The 25,518-nt window shown below is 42.0% G+C and overlaps 1 protein-coding gene across 3 annotated transcripts in view; it reads left to right on the forward strand.

Annotated features, from left to right (window-relative positions):
* The window catches only part of chd7 (chromodomain helicase DNA binding protein 7), a 103,427-nt gene that overhangs the window by 18,517 nt on the left and 59,392 nt on the right, over positions 1 to 25,518 (forward strand). For all 3 annotated transcript variants that reach the window (XM_059343951.1, XM_059343953.1, XM_059343952.1), the window contains exons 2-4: positions 2,665 to 4,274; positions 5,950 to 6,287; positions 14,384 to 14,859. In XM_059343951.1, the coding sequence (XP_059199934.1) occupies positions 2,786 to 4,274; positions 5,950 to 6,287; positions 14,384 to 14,859 (2,303 nt within the window). In that variant the 5' untranslated portion in view covers positions 2,665 to 2,785. The remainder of the gene's footprint in view (positions 1 to 2,664; positions 4,275 to 5,949; positions 6,288 to 14,383; positions 14,860 to 25,518) is intronic.

Consider the following 25,518-nt stretch of genomic DNA (forward strand, 5'->3'; position numbering starts at 1 on the left):
AAAATGGACAAAATAGCCCAAGACTCCATAGAGTTAAGTTGTTAACCCATTTCTTGTTCCCTGAAAAAGGCCTACTTGTATAATTCTGAAATGTACATTATTTTCCAGTTTTGGTTAAGCTTACCTTTTTTTATTTACCTCTGGCAGTTCACCACTTACCTTTGGACCCTTTCAAGCTGTTCATTTGACTTGAACTGCTTGAATTTCAATAAAAAACTGGAAAAATTGGGGTGTTCTAAAACTTTTGACCAGTAGTGTAGATTAATACATGTGTGATGTTGGGACACTATTAAGTTATTCAATTGAGCAAAATATTTATTAGAAAAGGGGAAAATTGAAGTACTAAAGTACGCACGATATATCATATGAAGAAATCAAACTATTTACCCCCAATGGCTTCCTCTGTAATAAATGAATAGGTGGATGGGGAAAATTAGTGGGAGGGTGGAGTGCAGTGTGGTGGAGGAAATAAATGAGGTGAAGGGGGAGGGGAAGTCTATACCAGCAGAAGTTAGCTTGGGTGTTTTTTGCAGTGCATAGAAAGCAACAAACAACCCTCCTCCACCTCCTCCTCCCCGTCCTGGGCTCTGCTATATCAGGCCTACACACTCGTTGATGCATGCTTACATCCACCTACATCCACCCTCAGACTCATGTAAAGTGTGCCATAGGCCACCCAGTACCTCAAAAGTTAATGATGTATACGTAGCCGCAGAGTCATCCGTCTTTCATTTGTTTTTACGCCAATACAACTAGTTAATTAATAGTAATGTTGGCTTGCATTATATATTTTACTTTTTTTTTTTCCACAATATTTTTATTTTATTTTCAGTTTATAACACTTTGACATACAGCTTTTACATTCATGCATCGTCATTCAACTTCCATATTTTCAAATAGCTGCATTTACATAGACAGAAAAATAAAAACAAACAAAACACAACACTTGGAACAGGTTCGCTCCTCCTGTTAAAGAAAATGGTAATCTATATACAATTGACTATCGTTTGTAATTGGTGTGAATTAAAACACGTATATAGAAAAGCAATATGAATCTGACAAGACCGGAATCTGCATTGTTCACAAATACTAGTTATCCACTTCTTCATCCGTTAAATCTACGTCTTTAATGTAGTGAATGAAAGGCTCCATGTGTCCTCAAATACATGCCGTTTAGCCTTTAATATGTAAGTTATTCTCTCTAAAGGAAGGCTTGCTAACATCTGTCTTATCCATTGAGTTGTACTTGGTCTATAAATCTCTATCCACAATAATGCAACACATTTCTTAGCATAAAGCAAGCTGAGGTCTATAAATGTTGCTCATTCCTACTATAGTTATGTTTCTCTGGGTATAAGCCAAACAAAAAAAGTTTAGGGTCCAGTAAAATTTGTTTTGAAATAATCTTTTCGACTATAGCTCTTACCTCTTATATATTTTACTTTTAACCCGGTGAGATCAACAGACGCACACGGAGGCTAACGAGGTGGCAGGTGGCTAACTCCCTTGTCTTCACACATGTGTCGAGACTGAGTGGCTAGTTAGCCAGCTGATTGGCTCGCTGGCTGAGTGGCTACTGACTGACTGACTGGCTGGTGTGCGCTAACGCTCTCTGGCCTTTTGCTGGCTGATTTCTGACTGGCTGGATGGCAGCTGCTGCTGTTCAAACAGAGTTGCATCTGCTGGGGCCTTTGTTCTAATACACACTGATACACACACACACACACACACTAACACACACACACACACACACACAATGACTCAGAGTGTGTGTTTGAAAAGAAAGAAGTTCTTTTGTTTGGTAGTAAAATTGAGGTGGGGGAGGGTTTGGGGGCAGTGCTAGTATGAATTGTGTGTGTGTGTGTGTGTGAATGTGAAAGGTTTTTTTTTTTTTTCCAATGGGTGCATGTTTTTTTCTGGGGTGGTTACAACTGATTAACTGGCTAAACATGCAAGTTAATCTGTTCCACCGCTGCTCAGCAGGTAATAAGGCTGCTAATAAATGTTGAAGCTAATTAGTTTGCATGATGCAACATCTAGAAATGATTGGGTGCTTTAGGGAAACTATATATTTGTGATTTCCTGGCCAGTATTACAATTTTAGTAATGAGAAATTCCTATTAAGGTGCTAGAGCTAGCATCTGCTTCAGCAGACAGTTAACTACCTGTATGAAAACACAATACCAATACTGCTAAGGTTCATCTAAGTCCATGTACATCATCAACAGACTGTTGTACTCTAGTACTGTATATGTGTATCAGTAAACAAGGTTTTTGCTCAAATAATGTGCCAGTAAGTAGTTGGCATGTAGCTATATTTTCTGTCAAATTCTGGTTATCCCTTTATTCAAACTCAATTGTTTAAATACAATTCTGTCAAATTGATAATAAAGGCTGCATGTTTCAAGTAATTGGTGGCAGAAGTTGTTTAATGAATCTGCCTCAGAACTTGTCTCTAACTTTCTGCAGTTGTCCAGGTCATCAGGGAGCTTTCTTACTACTGTTTTCTTACTACTTCATCACAGTCCAATTTTCAGAACAGCACTTCATCGGAAGCAGACAGCAGCCTTTTGGTCTTGTGCACTAATTCCAATTTTTTGTTTTTCTTGCTCCTCTCTCTCTGTTCTGTACTTCATCTTCCCCTCCCTCTGTCTGTCTCTCCAGGAACCTTAATTAGGACCATGGAGTAGCAAGCTTCAAATTTGCAGCTAGCTGATTAGCTCCTCACTGCACAACACACCTCCCTCCATCCAGTCCCATCCATCTGTGGGCCCCCCACCCAGCCATGGCGGACCCAGGGATGTTGAGTTTATTTGGGGACGATGCAGGGCTGTTCTCGGATGGATTAGATGGTTTAGGAGACTGCTTTCCTCAGCAGCCTGCCACAGCCCAGTCCAACCCCTTAGCCCAGCAGACTAATCCCTCTCTGAACCATGAGCACCAGGGAAACAGGGGTTACCACCAGGGGATGATCCACGGTGCTGGGCCCAACCCGGCGCAGCCTAAATTGGGCCAAATGTACGACCACGGCCCCTACACAGGCTACGACCAACCTGGTGCCCCTGCAGGACGAATGATGGCCCAGAATGGTCCCAGCCAGGGGCCACCAAATGTGAACACGGCCATGAATGGCATGGCTTCTCACTACCATAATAACCCAGCTAACTCCAGCAACCCCCACCATGGGTACCCGGGTGATGCTGGGGGAGGAGCAGGAGCCGGTGGGGGTGGAGTTTGGGGCCAGCAGCAGCAGCAGCCGCAGCAGCAGAGCAGATCAGCTTATCAGCAGCCTCCGACACAAGCAGGCAGCGCCCCCAACCAGATGGGAGGCTACCAAATGTCTCAAGGCAACTATGGTGGGATGCAAGGCCCACCAACACCCAATGCAGCTCGCATGAACCAACACTACCCTTCACAGAGCATGGCACCACCTCCACAGACCATGGCCCCCCCTCCTGCTCAGGACCCATCTCACTACCTGGGACATGTTGGAATGGGGGGGGCCCAGATGAGACACCCCCAGCCCCAGGCACAACCCCAGGGGTACACCAACATGGGCCACGCACCCCGATACCCACACTCCCCCTCGCGACAGCCTCCACACCCCCACCAGCACCAACAGAACATGGGGGGGTTTGCAGGTGGCCAGTTTCCTGGATATCAGGCCCAGTACGGAGCCATGGGACCTGGGATGGGCCAGGGTGCTAATGCTAATGTCAGTGCTAACACCAGCCAGGCAATGGGATCAGGGCAGCTTGGCCAGAGGTTTAACCAGGGATCAGGCCCAGCAGCTGGGCAACAGGGGCAACGGTACCCTCCTGGACCAACACACCAACCCCAGCCCCATCAGACCCATCCTGCCCCCATGCAGCAGCAGGCAGGGCAGCAGGGCCAGCCTATGCACCCCCAAAATCTGCCCCAGGCCCAAAACCAGCCCCAGTCCCACCTTGCCCCCCCAGCTCAGGGATCCTACCCCTCCCCCTCATCCATGTCACCCATGCGGGTTTTGGGAACCCCAACCCCTCCTCCCCAACAAGGCAGACCCCCTAGCGCAGGACTAGCTGGACCCCCAGAGGTTGCAGGGTACACAGCCATGCAGACTCCACCCAATGCTATGGTCCATCCACAGAGAACTCCCCAAATCCCCCTGTCTGCCCCACACCCCCATCACCAGCAGCCCCACAATCTGCCCCCCAACGCAGGGCAGATGTACTCTGGCATGGGGCCACAGCGAGGACCACCAATGGGGCCAAACAGGCCTCAGCAGCAGCAAGGTAAGCCCAGGGCCGTTAATCTTGCTTTATCATTGGTCGCCATTGGCACCCAATAAAACAAAAAAAATAGGCAAACTGAAATTTTACCAAAATATTGAGTTTTTTAGTTGAGTTAAAGTGTTCTTGACATTTGCTGTTCCCAAACCCTCTTTGTGGTCACTAGAACAAAGCAAAGCTTTTAGAATTGTGCTGTTACTGGTGTCTTTACACTGTTTCTGCTACATGTTCATAGCAGTTGAAATGAGGAAAGAGTAAGTTATAATTGAGAACATTACACATATTTAAAGAATAAAAACTGTAGTTGTCTCGGCACTTAAATCCTGCTCTCTGACGTGTGAATTTATTGAAGCAATTCAGACAATTAATATGATCTGTGAACCTGTGAGGTTATTCCACACATAAGAATATGTAAAAGGTGTTTGCTGTTTCTTAATGAATTGACAATTGGGTGAAAGTTCAATGCCTGTAAAAAGGCATTAGGAGCTTATTTTGTACTTTGTTTTTACTCATTACTAGAATCTGACTTACTGCATAGTGTCTTTAACTGTAATCTACAAAGTTTTCTGATGGTTTTGGTGATTTAAAACACCAACACAGTAAATGAAAAGGAGAAGTTTTGTTCTGTGTCTTAGTGTCGTGGTGATGGATAGGAGGTAGAACACACGGTATATTTTTTTATGGTTAAAAAACATTCCTACTTCTTGATGTAGTGGTTAAAGTTGTTTTAATCACAAAAAGCTACTGACTCCCTGTCGCTAAACACATGCAGCTTTCAAAATAAGAGCACAGTGTGTTAACAGAATCCACCACAGAACTTACAAGAAGACTGTCAAAATAAGATGCCTTAAATAAAACATATAATAACCTTTATTCTCCTTTACAATATTTCATTAAAATATGCCCCCGGAACCCCTAAATGGTTATTTTTATTATTTGCTCATACTCAAGAGTTAAGAGTACATTTTTTGTATTTGGCAACTGTTGAGACTTACCACTACATTTTAGATTTTCATTTATTTAAACATTTTCTATATCTTTTTAGGTATCTCCTAATATCTTCAAGAATATCGTTATCATGTCAAAAGTTTTAGAACACACCAACTTTTCCAGAATTTAATTGAAAATGATGCAGTTTAATGTCTCAGTGTACTCTGAAATGAATGCACATTTGCAACATTTAAAATTCTTTATTGAGCATGATAGTGTTTTGAAAGTAAAAAAAAAGATTCAAAATCACATTTTATGTTGGACTAAAGGACTAAAAAAAGACACAAAATGACAAAAAAAAAGACACAAAATGACAAAAAAAAGACACAAAATGACAAAAAAAAAGACACAAAATGACAAAAAAAAGACACAAAATGACTTACAAAGACATGAAAAGAATTCAAAAATGGACAAAATAGCCCAAGACTCCATAGAGTTAAGTTGTTAACCCATTTCTTGTTCCCTGAAAAAGGCCTACTTGTATAATTCTGAAATATACATTATTTTTCAGTTTTGGTTAAGCTTACCTTTTTTTATTTACCTCTGGCAGTTCACCACTTACCTTTGGACTCTTTCAAGCTGTTCATTTGACTTGAACTGCTTGAGTTTCAATAAAAAACTGGAAAAATTGTGTTTGTTCTAAAACTTTTGACCGGTAGTGTATCTTTGTCTTTGTTTCTACTTCCAGGGCCTCATGAAGCTCCAGTCAGCCAGGGGGGGGACCAGCGTCTGCTCCAGGCCTCCCAGCAGGCCTCTCGGAGCGGCCAGCAGCCCCTGCAGCCCCCTCCCATGGGCTTCCAGGGTCCGACTGTGGGTCAACACGGGGTTCCGGCCCCGAACCAGGGCATGGCATCACCCGCCCAAAACGCTCAGACGCAGCACGCACACATGCCCCCCCAGCCCCACCACCTGCAGAGCACGCCCCCTCCCCCCAGCCAGGCCTCCCACCCATGGGCACCTCCGCCTTCCGCCTCCCACCCGCTCTCCTCGCCACCTCTTACCCCACAGAAAGTGCCTCACGTACAGGTGAGTCTCCGTCAAACAGACGCTTTGATGTGGCGGCGGTGCTGCATGTGAGTTAGAGAGAGATCAAGACTGTGCATTTTGTTTTCATGTGTGGGTGTTTTTCATGTGAGTGTGTTTATTTTTCATGTGGGTGGGGGAATGTGTGTGTTTGGAGTGCAAGGGGAAGTGTGTGTGTGTGTGTGTGCATAAATGTGTGTGTGCATGACATTTGAGAACACAGCGGTGCATTGGGCGCTGGTTCAGTGGGGTTGTGTGTCTGTGTGTGTGTGTTTCTTTGCCTTTTGTGTCTGCTGTCCGCCTTGTGTGTGATTGTGTTTCCGTGTGTGTGTGTGTGTGTGTGTGGGGAAATGGATTTTTGCAGCTGTTTGTTTCCTGTGAGCTGCATATCCTGAGATGTGTGCAATATACACATGCACATGTGCGCACACACACACACAGAGGCGCCACCAGCATAATCTCTCCTCCCTCTTGCTCCCATATCTCCCCCTCCTCTATAGAGGAAACCTCCCTTCCTGTCTCCCCCTCCTCCCCGTCTCCTCTCTTTCCGCTCTCTCTCTCTCCCTGCCTGTCTGTCTGCCTGCCTCACTGTTTGTTTTATCCATTTTCAGGGGTGTCATCTCTAAGTTAATGTTGTGTAGCCGGATGTGCAGAGAGACAGTTTTGGAAAAGAGAGAGAGAGACAGTGAAGAGAAAAAAAACCTGGGGGGTGATTAAGAGATTGGGGGAGGGGGAAAACGCTAAGAGGAAAGAAGTGGGAAAACAAGTAAAGATCTCTAGAGAGGGAGTCCAGGATCTCTAGCGGAGGAGGAGGAGGGGAGGAGGAGGTGGGGGAGGAGGAGGGGAGGGCTGCTGGGAAGGGGTTAGCAGTTCTCAATGGCAACCTCCATGTTTGTGTTTGTGTGAGCGTGCACCATCGCTGCCGCCTGCATCACGTGCCCCCGGCTTCCATTAGCTTGTTTTGTTGCTCAAAGCTCCCTTTCTCCACTGACCCATTCACACACAATAGCAGCCCTGTGGCCACACACACACACACACACACACACACACACACAACCACACACAGATCTAGTCCCCTTTTTCTCTCCCATTCTACTACTCCCCACTCCTCGCTTACTACTCCCCCTCCCCTCCCCATTCCAAGCCTGCGTCGCTGCGTTTTGTGGTTGACATTTCAGCCGTCACTCCTAATTTATCCAGCACTCCTGACCTAGATGCCAGGTTGACTGGTGAGCCCTGCACCGCGCCTGGCTGAGCTGCAAGTGCTGTCCTGACTCTATGTGCAGGCCCGGCGGTGCCCGTCACACACACACACACACACACACACACACACACACACACACACACACACACACACACACACACACACACACAGACACACACTGACATGCCGACAGTGTGGCTTGGGATAGTGCGGTCTGGAATGGGATGGCAAATGTGCCTGGGGAAATAGGATAGCCTAGCTAGAGGAGTACTCGGGGTGGTGTGTGTGTGTGTGTGTGTGTGTCGGTGTGTGTGTGTGTGTGTGTCTGCGGCACAGGAAGGGAGTTCTCTCTGAGCTTCATGATGCACTTGTTAGAAAGAGCCACACACACACACACACACACCAAGCTGGTCAGTCAGTCATAATGACTGTATGTCTGGTACTCTAAGCTCCATCTGTTCACTAAGCATGGTTATTACACATGCACGCACACACGCGTGCCTTCGTCAGCAGCTCAAGGTCACAGCTCTGGCAGAGTGCTGCGTTGTGACCTTTATTCTACATCTCACTCACACACACACACACACACACACTGTGTTGCGTGCAGCACTTTAGTTGACATATAACATGCCTGTCTCGCCCCTCCCCCGCTCATGCATGCTGTCAGCGAGCTGCTATACCATAGCAGCTCTCAGTGGCTCTGCAGCTTCCAGGAAATGCTCCTGTAATGTGGTGTGCAGCGATAAGAGCATGTTTCATAAGAATCTCCCGAAAAATATTCAAAGAACTGGTTCAACTGGGCCGAAACTTGAGAGGAAAAAATAACAGGGCAGAAAGTTGAAGTGTCTCTCATCAACACTGACGTATAGAAATGCTTTTGAGATGAACACGCCATCAGTCCCGTCAGAACAACGGACACCTAATTGCAAATGAAGTGAAAGTTGCCTAGAGAGAGCCACGGTGGATCAGTTTGGCTGCGTCCTTGTCCTGAAAGATGACATACTTAATCATCCTCTGAGGACAGATAATAAGAGCAGCACTGTGATCACCTTGCCAAGCTAGTTTTCTGCAAGCTGATTCATCTTGGTTTTTGGTGGTTGAGTGATTTTTATTGGAAACTCACCTCAACTTTTTGAAGAGAACAGACATGTAGCTGCTGCTGTAACAGTAAGGGAGCTGCTTCATTCTGAGCGTACCATGAATGGCTCCTGGATGTTGAGGCACTAGATCCGGTTCTAGAGGAGCCAGGCCAGCGCTGCATGGTTCATGATGCATGCAGGTTCAGTTCTGTGTCCCGCTTCACCCTGACTTGCTCTGACATCATGCATATGTGGGCAACGATAAGCTCACAAGATCGAAGCAACCACAGTCTACAGAGCCAAGAACAGCAGTTGCTCTCCCTGACTGCTAGACCCAGGGCATGATGGGAATCGCCTGGCTCTCACCTGATCTAACAGCTGATCAGAATCAGAATCACTTTATTAGTCCCTTGAAGGGAGATTTGTTTTGCAGCAGGACACACAAGACAAGGTACACAACAATAACATAATAAGACCCAATAAATATCTAATAAAACACAGTCAAAGAAACGCCATACGCATATATAAAATCACTGACACATGTTCGTTGCAGAGCTGATACCCCTAAATGGAGAGTTACTACCTAGTATAGGTAAAAAGTGCAATGTGCAGATGTGCAAGAAACAGACTTGTGAAGATGAGCAATTAGAGGGTTAATTTCTATTAGTTAAATAAATGGCAGATTGTTGACATGTGACATTTTATAGAAGTTTTTAAATTGAGAGATTTAGATTTTATTTGTCCGATGGTGATTCTTGGCAGTCAGGAAGACTAGATACTTATTAAAACGGATCATAAACGCGCACTCTGTTTTATATTGGACCGTTTAATTATTGAAGTATTTAGCAACACAACAACTTGGCCAGTGAGATGTGAGAATCCTGAAACATCTGCACAGATGTGAAGCCCTGACATACAGTCTCTTACCACTGGTCTGAGAGGGGGGAAATCTTTTTGACATGATGCTGATGGCGGTTGAACCATGAACCGAAATTCCAGATGACCTGTAGAGCATCAAAATATGCCTTTTCTTCCTTAATTAAAACCACTGGAGACTGGGTACAAACTGATATATGGGTCTGATAACAATTTTTAATCAATCATAATCAGATCTAACAGGATGTGAGTGTTTCTTTGACCTCCTGTACAGACTAAAGGCTGGAAACTGTCCCGACTTTTGGCCAAGCGCAGCTCATCACGAACTACCCTATTAACTCTGGGCTTCGATCTTGAACTCTTTGTTAGATACAGTTATGAAAAAAATTATTAGACCGTTGCTTTCTTCAATTTCTTGTTCATTTTAATCCCTGGTACAACTAAAGGTACATTTGTTTGGGAAAATATAATGATAACAACAAAAATAGCTGATAAGAATTTAATTTAAGAGCTGATATCTAGACATTTTCCATGGTTTTCGTGATAAAAACCAAAATCATTACCAGGTACCAGGCACTAAAATGAACAAGAAATTGAAAACAAGTGTAGTCTCATATATTTTTTTTCCATGACTGTATGTAAGCTTTCAAATGTGCATTAGTTATCTGCACCAACCAAGGATCAGAGAATGGTTCATGACCTTCTCTTAGACTTGTATATACACTACTGGTCAAAAGTTTTAGAACGCACCAACTTTTCCAGAATTGAATTGAAAATGATGCAGTTTAATGTCTCAGTGTACTCTGAAATTAATGCACATTTGCAACATTTAAAATTCTTTGAGCATGATAGTGTTTTGAAAGTAAAAAAAAGATTCAAAATCACATTTTATGTTGGACTAAAGGACTAAAAAAAGACACAAAATGACCAAAAAAAGACACTTAATGACAAAAAAAGACACCAAAAGACACAAAATGACTTAAAAAAGACACAAAATGACTTACAAAGACATGAAAAGAATTCAAAAATGGACAAAATAGCCCAAGACTCCATAGAGTTAAGTTGTTAACCCATTTCTTGTTCCCTGAAAAAGGCCTACTTGTATAATTCTGAAATGTACATTATTTTCCAGTTTTGGTTAAGCTTACCTTTTTTTATTTACCTCTGGCAGTTCACCACTTACCTTTGGACCCTTTCAAGCTGTTCATTTGACTTGAACTGCTTGAATTTCAATAAAAAACTGGAAAAATTGGGGTGTTCTAAAACTTTTGACCGGTAGTGTAGCTATAGCTCCCTTTATGAAGCACTTGTCTTGAGTGGAAGTGAAAGCAGGACTGGTCTTGTTGGATATCTTCTGATAGATATGTGACTGATGGTGCTGTAACCTGCTGGATGGTGGCAGACAGAGCAGCTGTCAGATCTGGAGAGGTGGCTGAGTGGATGGAAGGAGCGAGTAAGGGGAGAAGCTGAACCATGAGGACCGTATTTCCTTTCACTCCATCCTTTGGGAGTCTTAAGTGTTTCTGCCTGGTAGATTTAACCCTTCCATCTTGCTCTTCTTCCAGCTGTCCCACCCTCCTCTTCACTCACCTTCCTATTCTCCTCCAGCCCTCCCCCCGGTCCTGTGAGAGAGGAAAATCAACCCAGTTGATCTCCTCTGAGTCTGTTATATTAGCCTCTGTTGGTGTGAGTGATTCATGGAGGTGCTCATGGATCTTTTTTATTAAATGTAGTCATCGGTGATAACATTACAACCTGTTTTTGGAAGTGGACTGTAATGGTGTTTCAGAGAGCATCCGTTCTCTGTGCAGATCTGGATATGCTGGGCTAAAAAGAATATCACGATATTTCAGGCTATTTTTGCGATATTATTATTATTATTTCTCTAAGCAAAATGCCAGATTCTCCACTTTGAATACTTGTTGGTTATCTGTGGCAGTAAACTGAATATCTTCAGTACTTTTTGAACCAAAAGGACATTTTATGGATACAAATATTCCCCAGGTTTATTGATAAAACGATTATTCTTCACGATATTACGAAATACTTAAAAAGATATAGAAAATATGTGTTTTTTTTAGACTGTATAAATAAATAAAAATCTAAAATGTAGTGTGAAGTGCAAATCTCAACAGTTGCCAAATACAAAAAACGTTTACTCTTGACTCTTGAGTATGAGCAAATAATAAAAAATAACCATTTAGGGGTTCCGGGGGCATATTTTAATGACATTTTGTAAAGGAGAATAAAGGTTCTTGTATGTTTTATTTAAGGCATCTTATTTTGACAGTCTTCTTGTAAGTTCTGTGGTGGATTCTGTTAACACACCGTGCTCTTATTTTGAAAGCTGCATGTGTCTAGCGACAGAGAATAAGTATCTTTTTGTGATTAAAACAACTTTAATTGTTAGCTAATATTAACCTTACGCCACTACATCAAGAAGTAGGAATGTTGCCAATATCGTGATATGCATTTTTTTTTTTTAACCATAAAAAAAATATACCGATATTATCATGAATGATACGATATGGCACACCCCTACTGGATATAAACCTGTACAATCAGCAGCCCAGCGAGCTGAATTCACCCTGCAGAACGCCAAACCTGACGCAGGACTGGAGCGTGTGTGTGTGTGTGTGTGTGTGTGTGTGTGATTGTTTGTGTATACACTGTGTGTGTCTCCATTGTCATTCGTGTGATTGATTATCTGGGAAGCTTGGCAGGAGGACAGATTTATCTCTTGGCACTGCATCTCCCCCCATCTCTCTCTCTCTCTCTCTCTCTCCCTCCTCTCTCTCTCTCTCTCTCTCCTTTCTGTGATTGTCTCTCTATCTTTACCTCTCTTCTAGTTATCCCCCCCTTTTCCTCTCCTCCCCTTACTCGTGTGTCTAAATGGCTCAGTTTACGTGTGTGTCAGCAGGTGTTTGTGTGCATGTGTGCAGAGGTTTGTGTGATGCGTGACCTTGCAGTAGTTTGGTGTGTGTGTGTGTGTGTGTGTGTGTGTGTGTGTGTGTGTATTAGCATTCTCCTGATGGAAGTGGACTTTCAGTGATGGCACCCCAACTCTTTTCTCCTCCACGTGAACACAACCAAGCTGTGCTAAGTGTGTGTGTGTGTGTGTGTGCATGCACACAGAGGGGAGCTGCTGCTGTGGCATTTTGCTATAAACTTGCTGATGCACACACACACACACACACACACACACACACACACACACACACACACCAAAAGTGCACACTCTCAAAGGCATACTCGTATGACACACACACACTCACACACATACTCCCTCGCTGCGCCTTTTTGAAGTATGGAGATAATTTATTCGTGTCATGATGCCTGATTTCCCATCTGCTACTGGGACCCTGAGCAGCTGGAGAGAGAGAAAGAGGGAGGGAGGGAGGGATGGAAGAGAGGGTGAGGGAGGAGAGGCAGCTGGAGAGGCTCCCAACAGCTGGTAACCAGTTGCCTGTCACAGAAAGCTTACTGGGGAGCAATGAGGAGAAGGTTGAGGGAGAGAAGGAGAAAGAGAGGAGAGAGGATTTGGTCTGCAGGAGGAGGAAAATGAGTCGTCAGCCAGTTTGTTTACTGAGGTTAGCCTGCTGGAGGGGGAGGAAGCTGTAGCAACAGGGAGTCGAGGAGAGGGAGGAGGGAGGGGGTGGTAGCCATGTGCATGGATGGATGGATGGATGGATGGATGGATGGATGGATGGATGGATGGAGCCCCTCTTCCCTCCCTGCCGCCGCCATTACTGACAAATTCAACCCCTCAGCCTGCAGAAATTATAGCCGTATTGACAGGCTGGCACGGAGAGTGTTGATGCAAAACATTTCATAGCATTTCATGTCCTCAGACCGATCCATATTCCATGAGATTTAGTTTAGAGCTGAAACATTAAATTGATTAATGCATCAGCATCAACAGTAAGCTCAATTTTGAGTCATTTTTCTAAGCAAAATGCCAGATTCTCCACTTTGAATACTTGTTGGTTTTCTGTGGCAGGAAACTGAATATCTTCAGTACTTTTTGAACCAAAATGACATTTTATGGATAAAAATATTCCCCAGGTTAATTGATAATAACAATAAAGGTTAGGTTAGGTTGAATGAATGTAAGATTTTTCTACATTGTCCTCACACAATCCATATTCCATGAGATTTAGTATAAAGCTGAAACATTAAATTGATTAATGCATCAACAGAAAATTTGCCAACAGAATTTTGAGCAAGCAAAATGCCAAATTCTCCACTTTGAATACTTGTTTTTCTATGGCAGTAAACTGAATTTCTTCAGGTAATTGACTGTTTGCATCTATAAAATAAATAAAAAAATCCCCATTTTGACCAAATATTCCCTAGGTTAATTCATAATAATAATAATAATAATAGTGATGATGATACTAATACAAAATACCATAATGGTAAAATTGATAATAAAAGTAAAGGTTAGCTGCTGCCCCAATTTTTGTAGCTTACCCTTTTTTTCTTTTCTTTTTTTGAATGTTTGGAAAAAAAATTGGAATTTGCAAGTATTTGAATGAGTGTCCTATTAAGGGTTAAAGTGGTGAATCTGGGAGAAAAAAGTTGCTTTTTTCCCACTTTTTTCTCTTAAATTTGAGACTTTTTTCGCTCAGATTTGCCACTTTAAATCTCTTAAATCTGAGACTTTTTATCTTGTAGATTTGCCACTTTAATCCAGTAAATTTTATTTCATAATAATAATTATAGTGATGATGATAATAATACAAAATACCAGTAAAATACAATATAATACAATACACTACAATAGTAAAATTGATAATAATAAAAGTAAAGGTTAGCTGCTGCCCCAATTTTTGTAGATTACTCTTATTTTTCTTTTCTTTTTTTGAATGTTGGACTTTTCTGCGTTATTGAATTTTCTGAGAATTTGGGCGCTAACTTTCTCCTCTCTCGCCTCGCAGCATTCCCCCACCGACCCGTCAGTCGATGCCTCAATGATGGTTCCTGACAGGCCGACAGTCGGCGCCGGTGCCCCCGGACAGCTTATCAGCACAGAGCAGCCCAGCACCCAGGAGACCAAGCCAAAAAAGAAGAGAAAGAAGAAAGCTAAAGTAGTGGACGCAGAGGAAGAAGAGGGAGTGAAGACGGCGACGAGAGAAGCAGCGGAGGAAGACGTGAAGTCTGATTTCCCCGGAACAGGAAGTGATGCGGGTGAACAGGTTACTGGCACAGGAAATGTAGAGGGAAGTTCACCGGTGGTGGAGGAGAAGAAGAAGCGGAAAAAGAAACCAAAGGAGAAGGCAGAGGGCAAGGAGCCCAAAGAGCCCAAGACCCCCAAGACGCCCAAAACACCCAAGACCCCCAAAGAGCCCAAGGAGCCCAAGGAGAAGAAAACCAAGACCCCCACGCCCAAGACCAAGACCCCCAAGAAAACCAGGTAGGAGCAGCTTTAAGTTACTCATCTTTGTGTGTTTGATTGTAAAAAAGCTTCCCAAGCATGTGTGAACTACCTTCATCAGCTGCTATTAACACTGTGATGAGCTTCCTAAAGTCTTCACTTTGCACCATTAACTTCCCAAGTGTGATGTTTTCCACATTAACCCTTTGATGCACAACATGGTCTAAAATGACCCTCATTCATTCCCTTCATGTTATTTAATGCTGCTGTGTGTTTCTGTGCTCTATCTTTTAATATCAACTTATTTTATGATTGAATATTCCAAGTATTCTTTAAAAATCTTTTTTTTTTTTATAACAACAGATCATTATTTCCATTTTGTTTCTCATACTTTATGAAGAAAAAAACGTTTTGTACTATTATAGGCTATAGCTAACGACCTGGCTAAGTGGCTAACTGGCTACTTAACTAACTATTTAGCCAAGAAGTCAGCTAAGTAGTTAGCTTAACAAGCTACTTAACTAACTATTTAGCCAAGAAGTCAGCCAAGTAGTTACCTTAACAAGCTACTTAGCTAACTATTTAACCAAGAAGTTAGCTAAGTAGTTAGCTTAATGAGCTACTTAACTAAAAAATGGATATGGGTCATTTTTGACCCATGTTGTGCATCAAAGGGTTAACAGACATAAAAACAGAAACCATTTCAAAGCGTTTCTATTAGGTTCTTCCGCCCAACTTCCTGCTTTGGTTGGTACTTTTCTGAGCCGATACTAACTGGTCTACGCTGATTGGATACGGTTGAGGCGGAGATTTTTATGCATCTGTGATTCATTTGTAGACTGGTGCAAACTGGTTGCTGAGGGGTTAACATCTCCTGCTCTGACTGCAACTGGGAGGACTGGGCCGCTTGTGAGTGCTTTGGGGCGGCGCCTACTACTCGTTAACCCTTTGATGCACAACATGGTCTAAAATGACCCTCATTCATTCCCTTCATGTTATTTAATGCTGCTGTGTATTTCTGTGCTCTATCTTTTAATATCAACTTATTTTATGATTGAATATTCCAAGTATTCTTTAAATATCTTGTTTTTGATAACAACAGATCATTATTGATCATTTTGCTTCTCATAATTTATGAAGAAGAAAAGTTTTTGTATCATTACATAGCTAACTACTCGGCTAAGAAGTTAGCTAGGTAGTTAGCTTAGCAAGCTACTTTGCTAAATACTTAGCCAAGAAGTTAGCTTAACAATCTACTTAGCTATAAAATGGATATGGCTCATTTTTCACCCATGTTGTGCATTAGAAGAGTAGTGACACAAAAAGGGATTTATTAAAAAATGAATTAAGGAAAACATAAAAATTAAGATGTATGATGATCAAAAACAAACTAATTGAGGAAAACCTGAAATACTGAATGATGAATTATAAATATATAAAGATATAGAACATAAAAACTGTCGGGTCACTTTAGACCCATGTTGTGCATCAAAGGGTTAAGAAGAGTAGGAACGAGTCTCCAGAAGTCTCCAATAACACCAGAAAAAGTCGCTAGATTTGTCGATAGTTGCTTTTTTGAAAAAGAGTCTCTAGAGGGGTCTGGATAGTCTAAATATAGAGACAAAGTCACTAAGTTGGCAGCACTGCTTGCTGCGCCGGACTCCGTTGGTTAGCCGCTACAAAAGTACCTGTATGGGAACAGAGGCCCAGGTGAGCTAACTAGTGGGCGGAGCCAAAACACTTTTCACTTCTTGGTTCACTTCTTACTTCTCCAGAGCAGATAAAAGCACTGCCTACTGACCAGTACGTTTTGGAAATGTATAATATTATAGACTAACTGTGTCAGCTTATTGAGCTGTGTTTTCTAGTTCCATATCAAAGCCACTTTATCATGTTTTTATACCCACATCATCCTACAACAGAGATTAATCCAGACACTGAAGCCACATTACTAATTCACACACCACCAATTTGAATTATGTGTCTGTACTTATTTTTTATTTGCTCCCAAGTCTGTTTCACACCACTGTGTTGCAGCTGAAAGACTCTAAACTATCACACATGCCACGAGAATACACACAAGTAACACGTTGATTTGATTAAATGTAATTGTAGTGGTTCATAGATAAACCTCCATTACAGGACCACTTACCGTGATTGATAAAAAAAGATACCTTGGCTAAGTTTATAGTGCAGGGCCGCGCTCAGGTGGTCGTCATTGGTTACCAGCACATGGAAACAACTGAAGAAATATGTAAACATTACTAATATTAGTGATGCAGCCTATTTACTGATTGTTTCCCACGTGAGAGTGCATATACACTACTGGTCAAAAGTTTTAGAACACACCAACTTTTCCAGAATTTAATTGAAAATGATGCAGTTTAATGTCTCAGTGTACTCTGAAATTAATGCACATTTGCAACATTTAAAATTCTTTATTGAGCATGATAGTGTTTTGAAAGTAAAAAAAAGATTCAAAATCACATTTTATGTTGGACTAAAGGACTAAAAAGACACAAAATGACCAAAAAAAGACATAAAATGACCAAAAAAAGACACAAAATGACTTCCAAAGACATGAAAAAGAATTCAAAAATGGACAAAATAGCCCAAGACTCCATAGAGTTAAGTTGTTAACCCATTTCTTGTTCCCTGAAAAAGGCCTACTTGTATAATTCTGAAATGTACATTATTTTCCAGTTTTGGTTAAGCTTACCTTTTTTTATTTACCTCTGGCAGTTCACCACTTACCTTTGGACCCTTTCAAGCTGTTCATTTGACTTGAACTGCTTGATTTTCAATAAAAAACTGGAAAAATTGCGGTGTTCTAAAACTTTTGACCGGTAGTGTACATACACACAAGCTCGTTCACAAACAGAGGCACACACACACACACACACACACAATCCATCACTCATGTGACCAACCAGGGGGAACTGAAGGGGTCACAACCTCTGAGCTGTGAACCACCCGACTGTGTGTGTGTGTGTGTTCACAGGCCTTAGTAAAGCATGGAGCATGGACTTCCTGACAGATCTGAGGATCAATGACATTTTCTCCTGTAGATACTGATCAACGAGGTTAAAACCACCGTCAGCTTTAGTGTTTTAGGTCAGCTGGAAGGTAGTTTATTCACCACCACTTGTCTGTTAACCTCCTGGAAACTAGTTTACTTATTTAATTTTGTTCATCTCTGTGTATTAGTGTTTATTTTTGGGATGTTGCATGCATTTTACTACCCGGAGATCACTTGTGTGTATTTAATTCCAAACGTTTTGCAGTGAGTTTTGCATATGTTTTTATATTTTTGCTTTTCCTTAAGACTCCTCAACAGACATGTGACCCAAAGGCTACTTCCAAGTATTTTTTTTCTTAAACGGGGCTAGTCAAGTTGATTCCTTATGACAGTCAAATGACAGTCAAATCTTTGACGAGCAGGTCATGCATTCAACAGGTCATATTTTTCCTTAACCCTTTATCAGGCAAAGAACTATATTTGGTAACTTCAGGGAATATTTTGAGAAAAAAGTTGCAAATTTACAAGATTAAAGTGGCAAATCTACAAGAAAAAAAGTTGCAGATTTACGAGAAAAAAGTGGGAAAAAAGCAACTTTTTTTTTCTCTAAATATTACCTGAACTTACCAAATATAGTTCTTTGCCTCGGCAGGTATGATGAGGATGATGAGGTAGTGTTGCAAGTGAAGCTTAAAGTTGAGGAAAGTTTGAGAAAATGCTGCAGTTGTTGTCGTCCATACATAGATGGAAATTAAATTAAAATATAGAATAAACATAGAAGCCAAGTCATTTTGTCACTTGTCAGTAGAGTTGCAAGTAATCAACAGTGACCCTGGTCAACTCAACTTCCCTGACCTGATTCATTCTAACTGAAGATGTAAATCATGTGGTTGAAAGGACAGGAAAAAGCTCGTAAATGGAGATTGGAATATTTTGTCAAAAATCTGAAGTTTTTATTAGATGTTACTCAAACTGGAGGAAATGGTGCGAGAATTTTAGAGACAATTTTCAGCAGAAGATTACTTCAGATTTGGTGCTCTAGTGCAGTAGTTCTCAACCTTTTTGAGTCGATTGACCACAAAATGACCAGAAAAGACACAAAATGACCAGAAAAGACACAAAATTACCAAAAAAGACACAAAATTACCAAAAAAGACACAAAATTACCCAAAAAAGACACAAAATGACTAAAAAAAGACACAAAATGACAAAAAAATAAATAAAATGACAAAAAAAAGTCACAAATTGACCACAAAATGATTTTCTTTTAAAACACAAAAGACACAAAATGACCCAAAAAAAAAGACATTAAGTGACCAAAAAGACTAAAACAAATGATTTGGCGACCCCCAGAAATCATCTCGCGACCCCAATTGGGGTCCCGACCCTAAGGTTGAGAATAGCTGCTCTAGTGAGTATTTTGGCAGCAGGACCATGTATGATGGATTGAGTTAATAATATAAACAAAAGACTGTGTGTCTTCATGGCAAAGTGATGCTTTAATAGTTTAGTAAAAGTTAAGTTTTAAGAACGGCACAGTCTGTGGACTAGCATTGTTGGTTTTTAAGGGACTTGTTGATAAGAAAAGAGTTTAACAGCAGCTTTTAAATGTTTACTTGATGGATGGGAGTGTTGAACAGGCAGTTTGTGTTGATACCAAGCACGTAACCATGTTGATAACCATGTAAGGAGCATGATCAGTAGAATGTAAACTTCCTTCCTGTGCAGGATATAGATGAGTTAGATTGAGCTTTCATCACAGTGTGTCGATATGGTTTTCACGTTGTTTACACTCAGCTCCTATCACTCTTCCTTTCTCCTTTCTCTTTTTGGGGCAAGTCCTTCTGTTTTATTAACTTGTATGTGATCTTCTGATGCTTTCTCACATCGCCCTTTGAGGCTCCGTCAGATCAGATAGAGATGGGAAGAGAAGAGGCAGAGAGAGTTTGTGTATGAGAGTGTCAGAGGAGGTTTCATTGAGAAGGTGGAAACTTGATCGGACTGAGGAATGTGTCAGGCAGCCCCCATCTCTCCCTCTCTCCCTCTCCCTCTCTCTCTCTCTCTCTCTCTCTCCCTCCCCCTCTCTCACTCTTTCCTCTCGGCCCCTTTTATCCCGAGGAAGAGGGAGGGCCGGAGCAGCAGGCAGGGGTCAGCTCTGGGGGAGGTGTGTGTGTGCGTATGCATGCATGCATCGCCCACTGGAAAAGAGTCGGAGGCGGGGAATTGAGGGGGGGTCGGGGGGGGGTGGCGGCCTGGAGTGAGTGTGTATGCATGAGGCGGTGAGGGGGGGGGGGGGGGGGGGGCGTTTTGTGTGTTTGTGTGTTGGGGGAGGGGTCGCTGGTAATCTTTGTGGCAGAAAATGGCGTCTAATGATAATGAAGGCCATGCTGACCACTCCACCGCCACCACTGTGTGTGTGTGTGTGTGTGTGTGTGTGTGTGTGGGCAGAGGAAATGTGGGGGTGGGGGTCTACATTCTCGGCCCCTCATGTGTGAGTGTGTGTTGGTAAACTAGCTGTTATCTGTTGTCAGGCGTTCCTCCATCTTGAGTGGCGGCCTGCAGCTCCCAGGTTAATTTAGCATAATAATGGCTGCCGGCCATTCACTGCCACTCTAAAATGGTGGACCGCTGCAATCACCCAACTATCTTCTCTTTTATTCTTTCTTCTGCTTTCCCCTCCCTCCAATCCCACCTCTTCCTGCTGGAGAGGAGTGGAGCCTTTCATCTTTTACCCTCCCTCCCCGTCCATCCATCCCCCCGTCCTCTTCCTCTCTGAATAATGCCACGGGTTGACGACTGACTGAGGTGGATTTTTTTTTTTTCCCTTTGCGTTCCTGTATTGTCTTTTGCCTACAAGCTCTTTAACTTTCAATGTTTTTAAATGCATTTTAGCATGGCTATCATGGAGCTGAAACTCTTCACTAGTCATGGTATCAACAGGAAAGTTGGACAACAAGTCTGGATGAAGTCTTTGTTTTTTTCATGCGGATTATTTTGAGATTTTATTATTTCTTTAAGCCAGCGGTTCCCAAACTTTTTCAGCTGTGCCCCCTCTTCTATGTCCCAACTGGGTTGACGCACCCCCAATCCCCCACACCTTCAAAAAAAACTAAATGCAATAAGAGTTTTTATAGCCATATTAAAGGTGGAGGATGATGACAGGCTCAGGATCAGAGGCAGAAAGCAGATCAGTTGGGAAAATGACATGTTATAATATTTTGAGCTGCGTTGAACAAAAATTGCTGCAAATTTAAATGAGCGTGGAGTGAACACAACCCTGTCATCATAACACAGGCTGGAAAAATGATACAAGAACAAGAAGATAACTTCTTCTACGCTTCATTATAAGATCAAAAACAACCAAAAATAGATGCAAAAATGACAAAAAATGACACAAAATTATTAAAATAGACACAAATTGACCAAAAATACATGTAAAAATTACCAAACAACCAAAAATAGATGCAAAAATGAACAATAAATGACACAAAATTGAATAGCTTGTATTTATTAATTAATAACACGTCTTTATTGTGTGGGGGTAAAAAAGTAATTGTGTCATTATCAGACCGCCATTACATTTTTCATCTTGCGCACCCCCAGGGGTCCAAGCACCACACTTTGGGAATCCCTGCTTTAAGCAATGAGGTGTTGCCTTAACTTTTTATTCTTTAGAAGGATTGTTATTACTTACATTTCTGACTGATGAGTAAACAGAGGTGATGCAGCATAGCATCACGATGTTTCGCCTGGTAATATTATATCGATTCATAGTATCGATATTTAGCGTTCCTGAGGCCGTAGCGGCTCAATTTTAGGAATATAATGGAGATACTGGCATCGTATGAAACTCTATAGGACAGACTCTAGAAGAATCTATAGGCAGCGTGTGTGGCAGGATATCATGTCGGAAAAATGCTGCAAAGTTTGCCTACTTTGGCTATTTTAGTGACCTCTGACGCCATGAAAAATAGACTCAAAGTCTCCTTCACACACATGCCTACTGATGCTGATAACATGCAGTTTAAGGCAAAAACCACATCGTTTTTCTAATGTAGTGCATCAGGATATCGCATCGGGAAATTGTGGAAAAAAAGCTGCAAAGTTGAGCTTTTCTTGTGTTTCATTCAGAAACATTGAGAGCAGTGAAGCTTGTTGTTGATGAAAGTTTGATAAAATGCTGCAGTTGTTGTCGTCCAACATGTTTGATATCAGTTCAGTTCAGTTTGACTGAATACTTTGTTGGTCAGTCTGTGGGTTTGACTCTCATTGTGGAGAAATAAAAAGACTGAAGTCAGATGAATACTGAGAATTTTCTCTTATTGGACAAAACAATTGATTGAATTTAATTTTGTGGACACAAAATGCAGTTAAACAGCTAAATCACAGCATATTATATTGCAATACCATATGACAAAATGCTTAAAAATGGCAATAATGTATCGTGACTCAAGTATCTGATTCACATTTCTACTGAACATGCTTGATTATAAAATGTTTCTCACTTGGTGTGAAGGAAATCCTCTACAAGGATCCATCAGCACATGTTCCGTTGCATTTTTGGGGGATTTGTGTGAGATTTCCACTAGTGGGTGGAGAAATAAGCCCCGAGGCTCAGAGAGTGTTTCATGTGGCCTATACCACGCCTCAGCATGTTTTCTTCCTGCTCCGTGTATTTGCATCTGTGCATGAATCCTACAGAGCAGACTGAAGCCTGCACTTAATTGATGTACCCGGGCTGTCCTGTTAACCATCTGACTGCAGGCTGGTTCTCAGGTTTCACTTCCTTTTTATTTACTACTTTTTGGCATTGTCACTGCACATCAAATCAGACATTTTCAGAATAATTCAAGGTGGCATTAAGTTGAATGTATCTTGGTATTACACATGTTCTGGGGTAGTTATGTATGGAGATTTATGGACAGTCTATGCTGTAGTTCTGCCATAAAATCAAAGCCAACAGAGCATTTTCATTATGAGTCACTTCCCTTATAGTCATTGATTTTGTAGATCATTTGTGTTTGATTTTACTTTTTTTTTTCTAAGCCAGTTTCCGGCAATGTGTGCTGTCTTAATTTGGCTAATTTATGTGGAGTTAATTTATTATTGCAAGTAGACAAGAATAGTTTTTGTGCAGGCAAACTTGATCTTAATGTAAAAATAAAAAATACCCCCCCGATACATTCAGCCATATTAGCTCCAGCTCTCTAGGAAGCTTTCTGAGCAACACAGAGAGAATCATGTGGTTTACTAGTCCAGTCAGCTCACTCCTCTCCTTTGACCTTGCTTTCTCTCTCCATCCCTCTTTTCCTTCGCTCTCTCTCTCTCTCTCTCTCTCTCTCTCTCTCTCTCTCTCTCTCTCTCTCTCTCTCTCTCTCTCTCTCTCTCTCTCTCTCTCTCTCTCTCTCTCTCTCTCTCTCTCTCTCTCTCTCTCTCTCTCTCTCTCTCTCTCTCTCTCTCTCTGTGTCTCTACCTACCTCTCTCAGAGGAAGTACATCTATAAATAACCCAGCTCTCAGCTGCCACACCCTTCCCTCAGTGTGTGTGTGTGTGTGTGTGTGTGTGTGTAGGGGTGATTTGTTTGCAGTACACACAAACAAGTCAGACATGCATGCAGGCACCTTGCTTTGTGCATGTCTACAGACGTGTGTGTGTGCAAATACAGCACTTTTTGAGCCCTGAAGTGTGTGTGTTGCCTTCTGGCCACTGGTGTTGGTTTTTGTTGCCGTGGGTCGAGTGTGTGTGTGTGTGTGTGTGTGTGTGTGTGTGTGCACGGGGGGTTCAGCGGTATGACTCATCACAGCAACAGGTGTCCCTTATACTCCGCCCTTCCCCCTTTTTTTGTCTTCCTCTTCACTTTGTCTGCCTTTCTCTCCACATATTTTACTCCATTGCTCTGCTTCCTGTCTTTCCTTTATCCCCCTCCCCCCCGATCTGAAAGGAGCATCTCAGCTCCTCTCTGAGACACACACACACACACACACACACACACACACACACACAGCACATCACAGCTGGCCAGCATGTGTGAATGCCAGGCTATAAGCCCGTGAGTATCCAGCAGAGTGAATGAGGTGTACACCTGGACACGATGACTAGTGATGAATGTAAAGAAGGTCCAGTTCATCAAATATTCTGAGTGACACTATTGAAATCTGCCACCAAATGAAAGCCTAATTTAATCCTGAACTCATATGTATTTTGGGCCACTAGGGGGCTCTATTAACCCATTGAGGCCTGAAAAACCGCTGGGCGATTTTAAAATAAGCCTCTAATTTTCTGGAAATTCTGGAAAAATTCTGGGGAAAAAAGTGTCAACTCTTCTACTAAATAATAGATTTTTCAGCCTCTGTAGCAGATAGAAATGAAATTCAAAAAGTATTTGAGAGCTTATACAAATACTACAAAACGACGTAAACGTTTTCCAGGCTTCAATGGGTTAACAGGTTCTCAACACAACATTGACATAACATTACCTTTTCTGTTTATATGGTGACCTTGTTAGCCAAAAATTGCTTATCTACAACATTTTCAGTCATGTTTCTGGCCACTTGATGAGTGCTATAGTCCAAGATTAGCTCTCTTATAGCTGGTTTTTGGTCTCTACCAATTGCTGAGGGAAACATTTGGCGCTGCTCAATGATCCACTACATCAACCAGCCGGTTTCTACCTGCTTAGCACCGAAACGTGAGAAAGAAGTAAGTGGTGTACAGTGAGTTTTTAGAGCTTTATCACTGCTAACTGCTTCCTTCTGCAGCTGTAAAGGAACTGCAAACCAGCAAAAGAACTAGGTTAGCGTTGGTCGAAAGGCGGAGTTTATTATCGAATATTAATCGATTAGTACCCCACGATTATCGAATAGTACTTTTGCCTGAAATGCGCATCCCTACCACGTATATCTACATCCTCCCACCGCAAACAGTGAAGCCAGCAAATCCCTGATACACTCTGCCGTCTTGCACTGATGACATAATTTGGATCTAGTTTCTGTCCAGTTACCATTCAATTACAGCTGTCAATCATGACGTTTTATACTTGTCAGAAAAATGGAAAAACATCAGCATGATATCAACGACCTTAAATCACAGTAATCTTCAGGAAAAATCAGTTTGAACTCTTGAGTTTTTTGTTTGGCTCGTGTCCCGTCCACTAACATTTACCACGTCCCACCACCAGGGGATGAGCTGAAAGTTTTGGTCTTATTGGGGGGTTTAGGGTTGCTGTCAGTCAGCCATCTTTGCATACAGTCTTTGGTATGGACGTATGTGTTCAAAACACATATTTCCTGCTTTTGTCAGAATTAATAGAATAGTGTAATAGAGTATTAACGGTGAAACAGATTTTCGACAGGAGGCTGTGAACTTGTTTGGAGTTTGAGGTATAAGTTGATTCATTCAAACAGATAAAAACCTATTGGGACAACTAAACAAGACCAAAAAATAAATGAAAATAAAGAGGAAAGCTGAGGAGAATTGTAGAATTGAAGCAGCAGAGGCAGATAATTGAAGAGATGGCCTGAGAGGAAAGAGTCGGGAGGTGATGAAGGGATTGAGGAGAGAAGTGAGGCCATGAAGACGCGAGGAGAGAGGAAGAGAGGGGAGAAGGCAGCCAAGTGGAGAAGTGTGTGTGTGTGTATATGTGTGTGTGTGTGTGTGTGTGTGTGTGTGTGTGGCCAGAT

Source organism: Centropristis striata, chromosome 11 (assembly GCF_030273125.1).
Source record: "Centropristis striata isolate RG_2023a ecotype Rhode Island chromosome 11, C.striata_1.0, whole genome shotgun sequence".
In the NCBI taxonomy this organism is placed as follows: Eukaryota; Metazoa; Chordata; class Actinopteri; order Perciformes; family Serranidae; genus Centropristis; species Centropristis striata.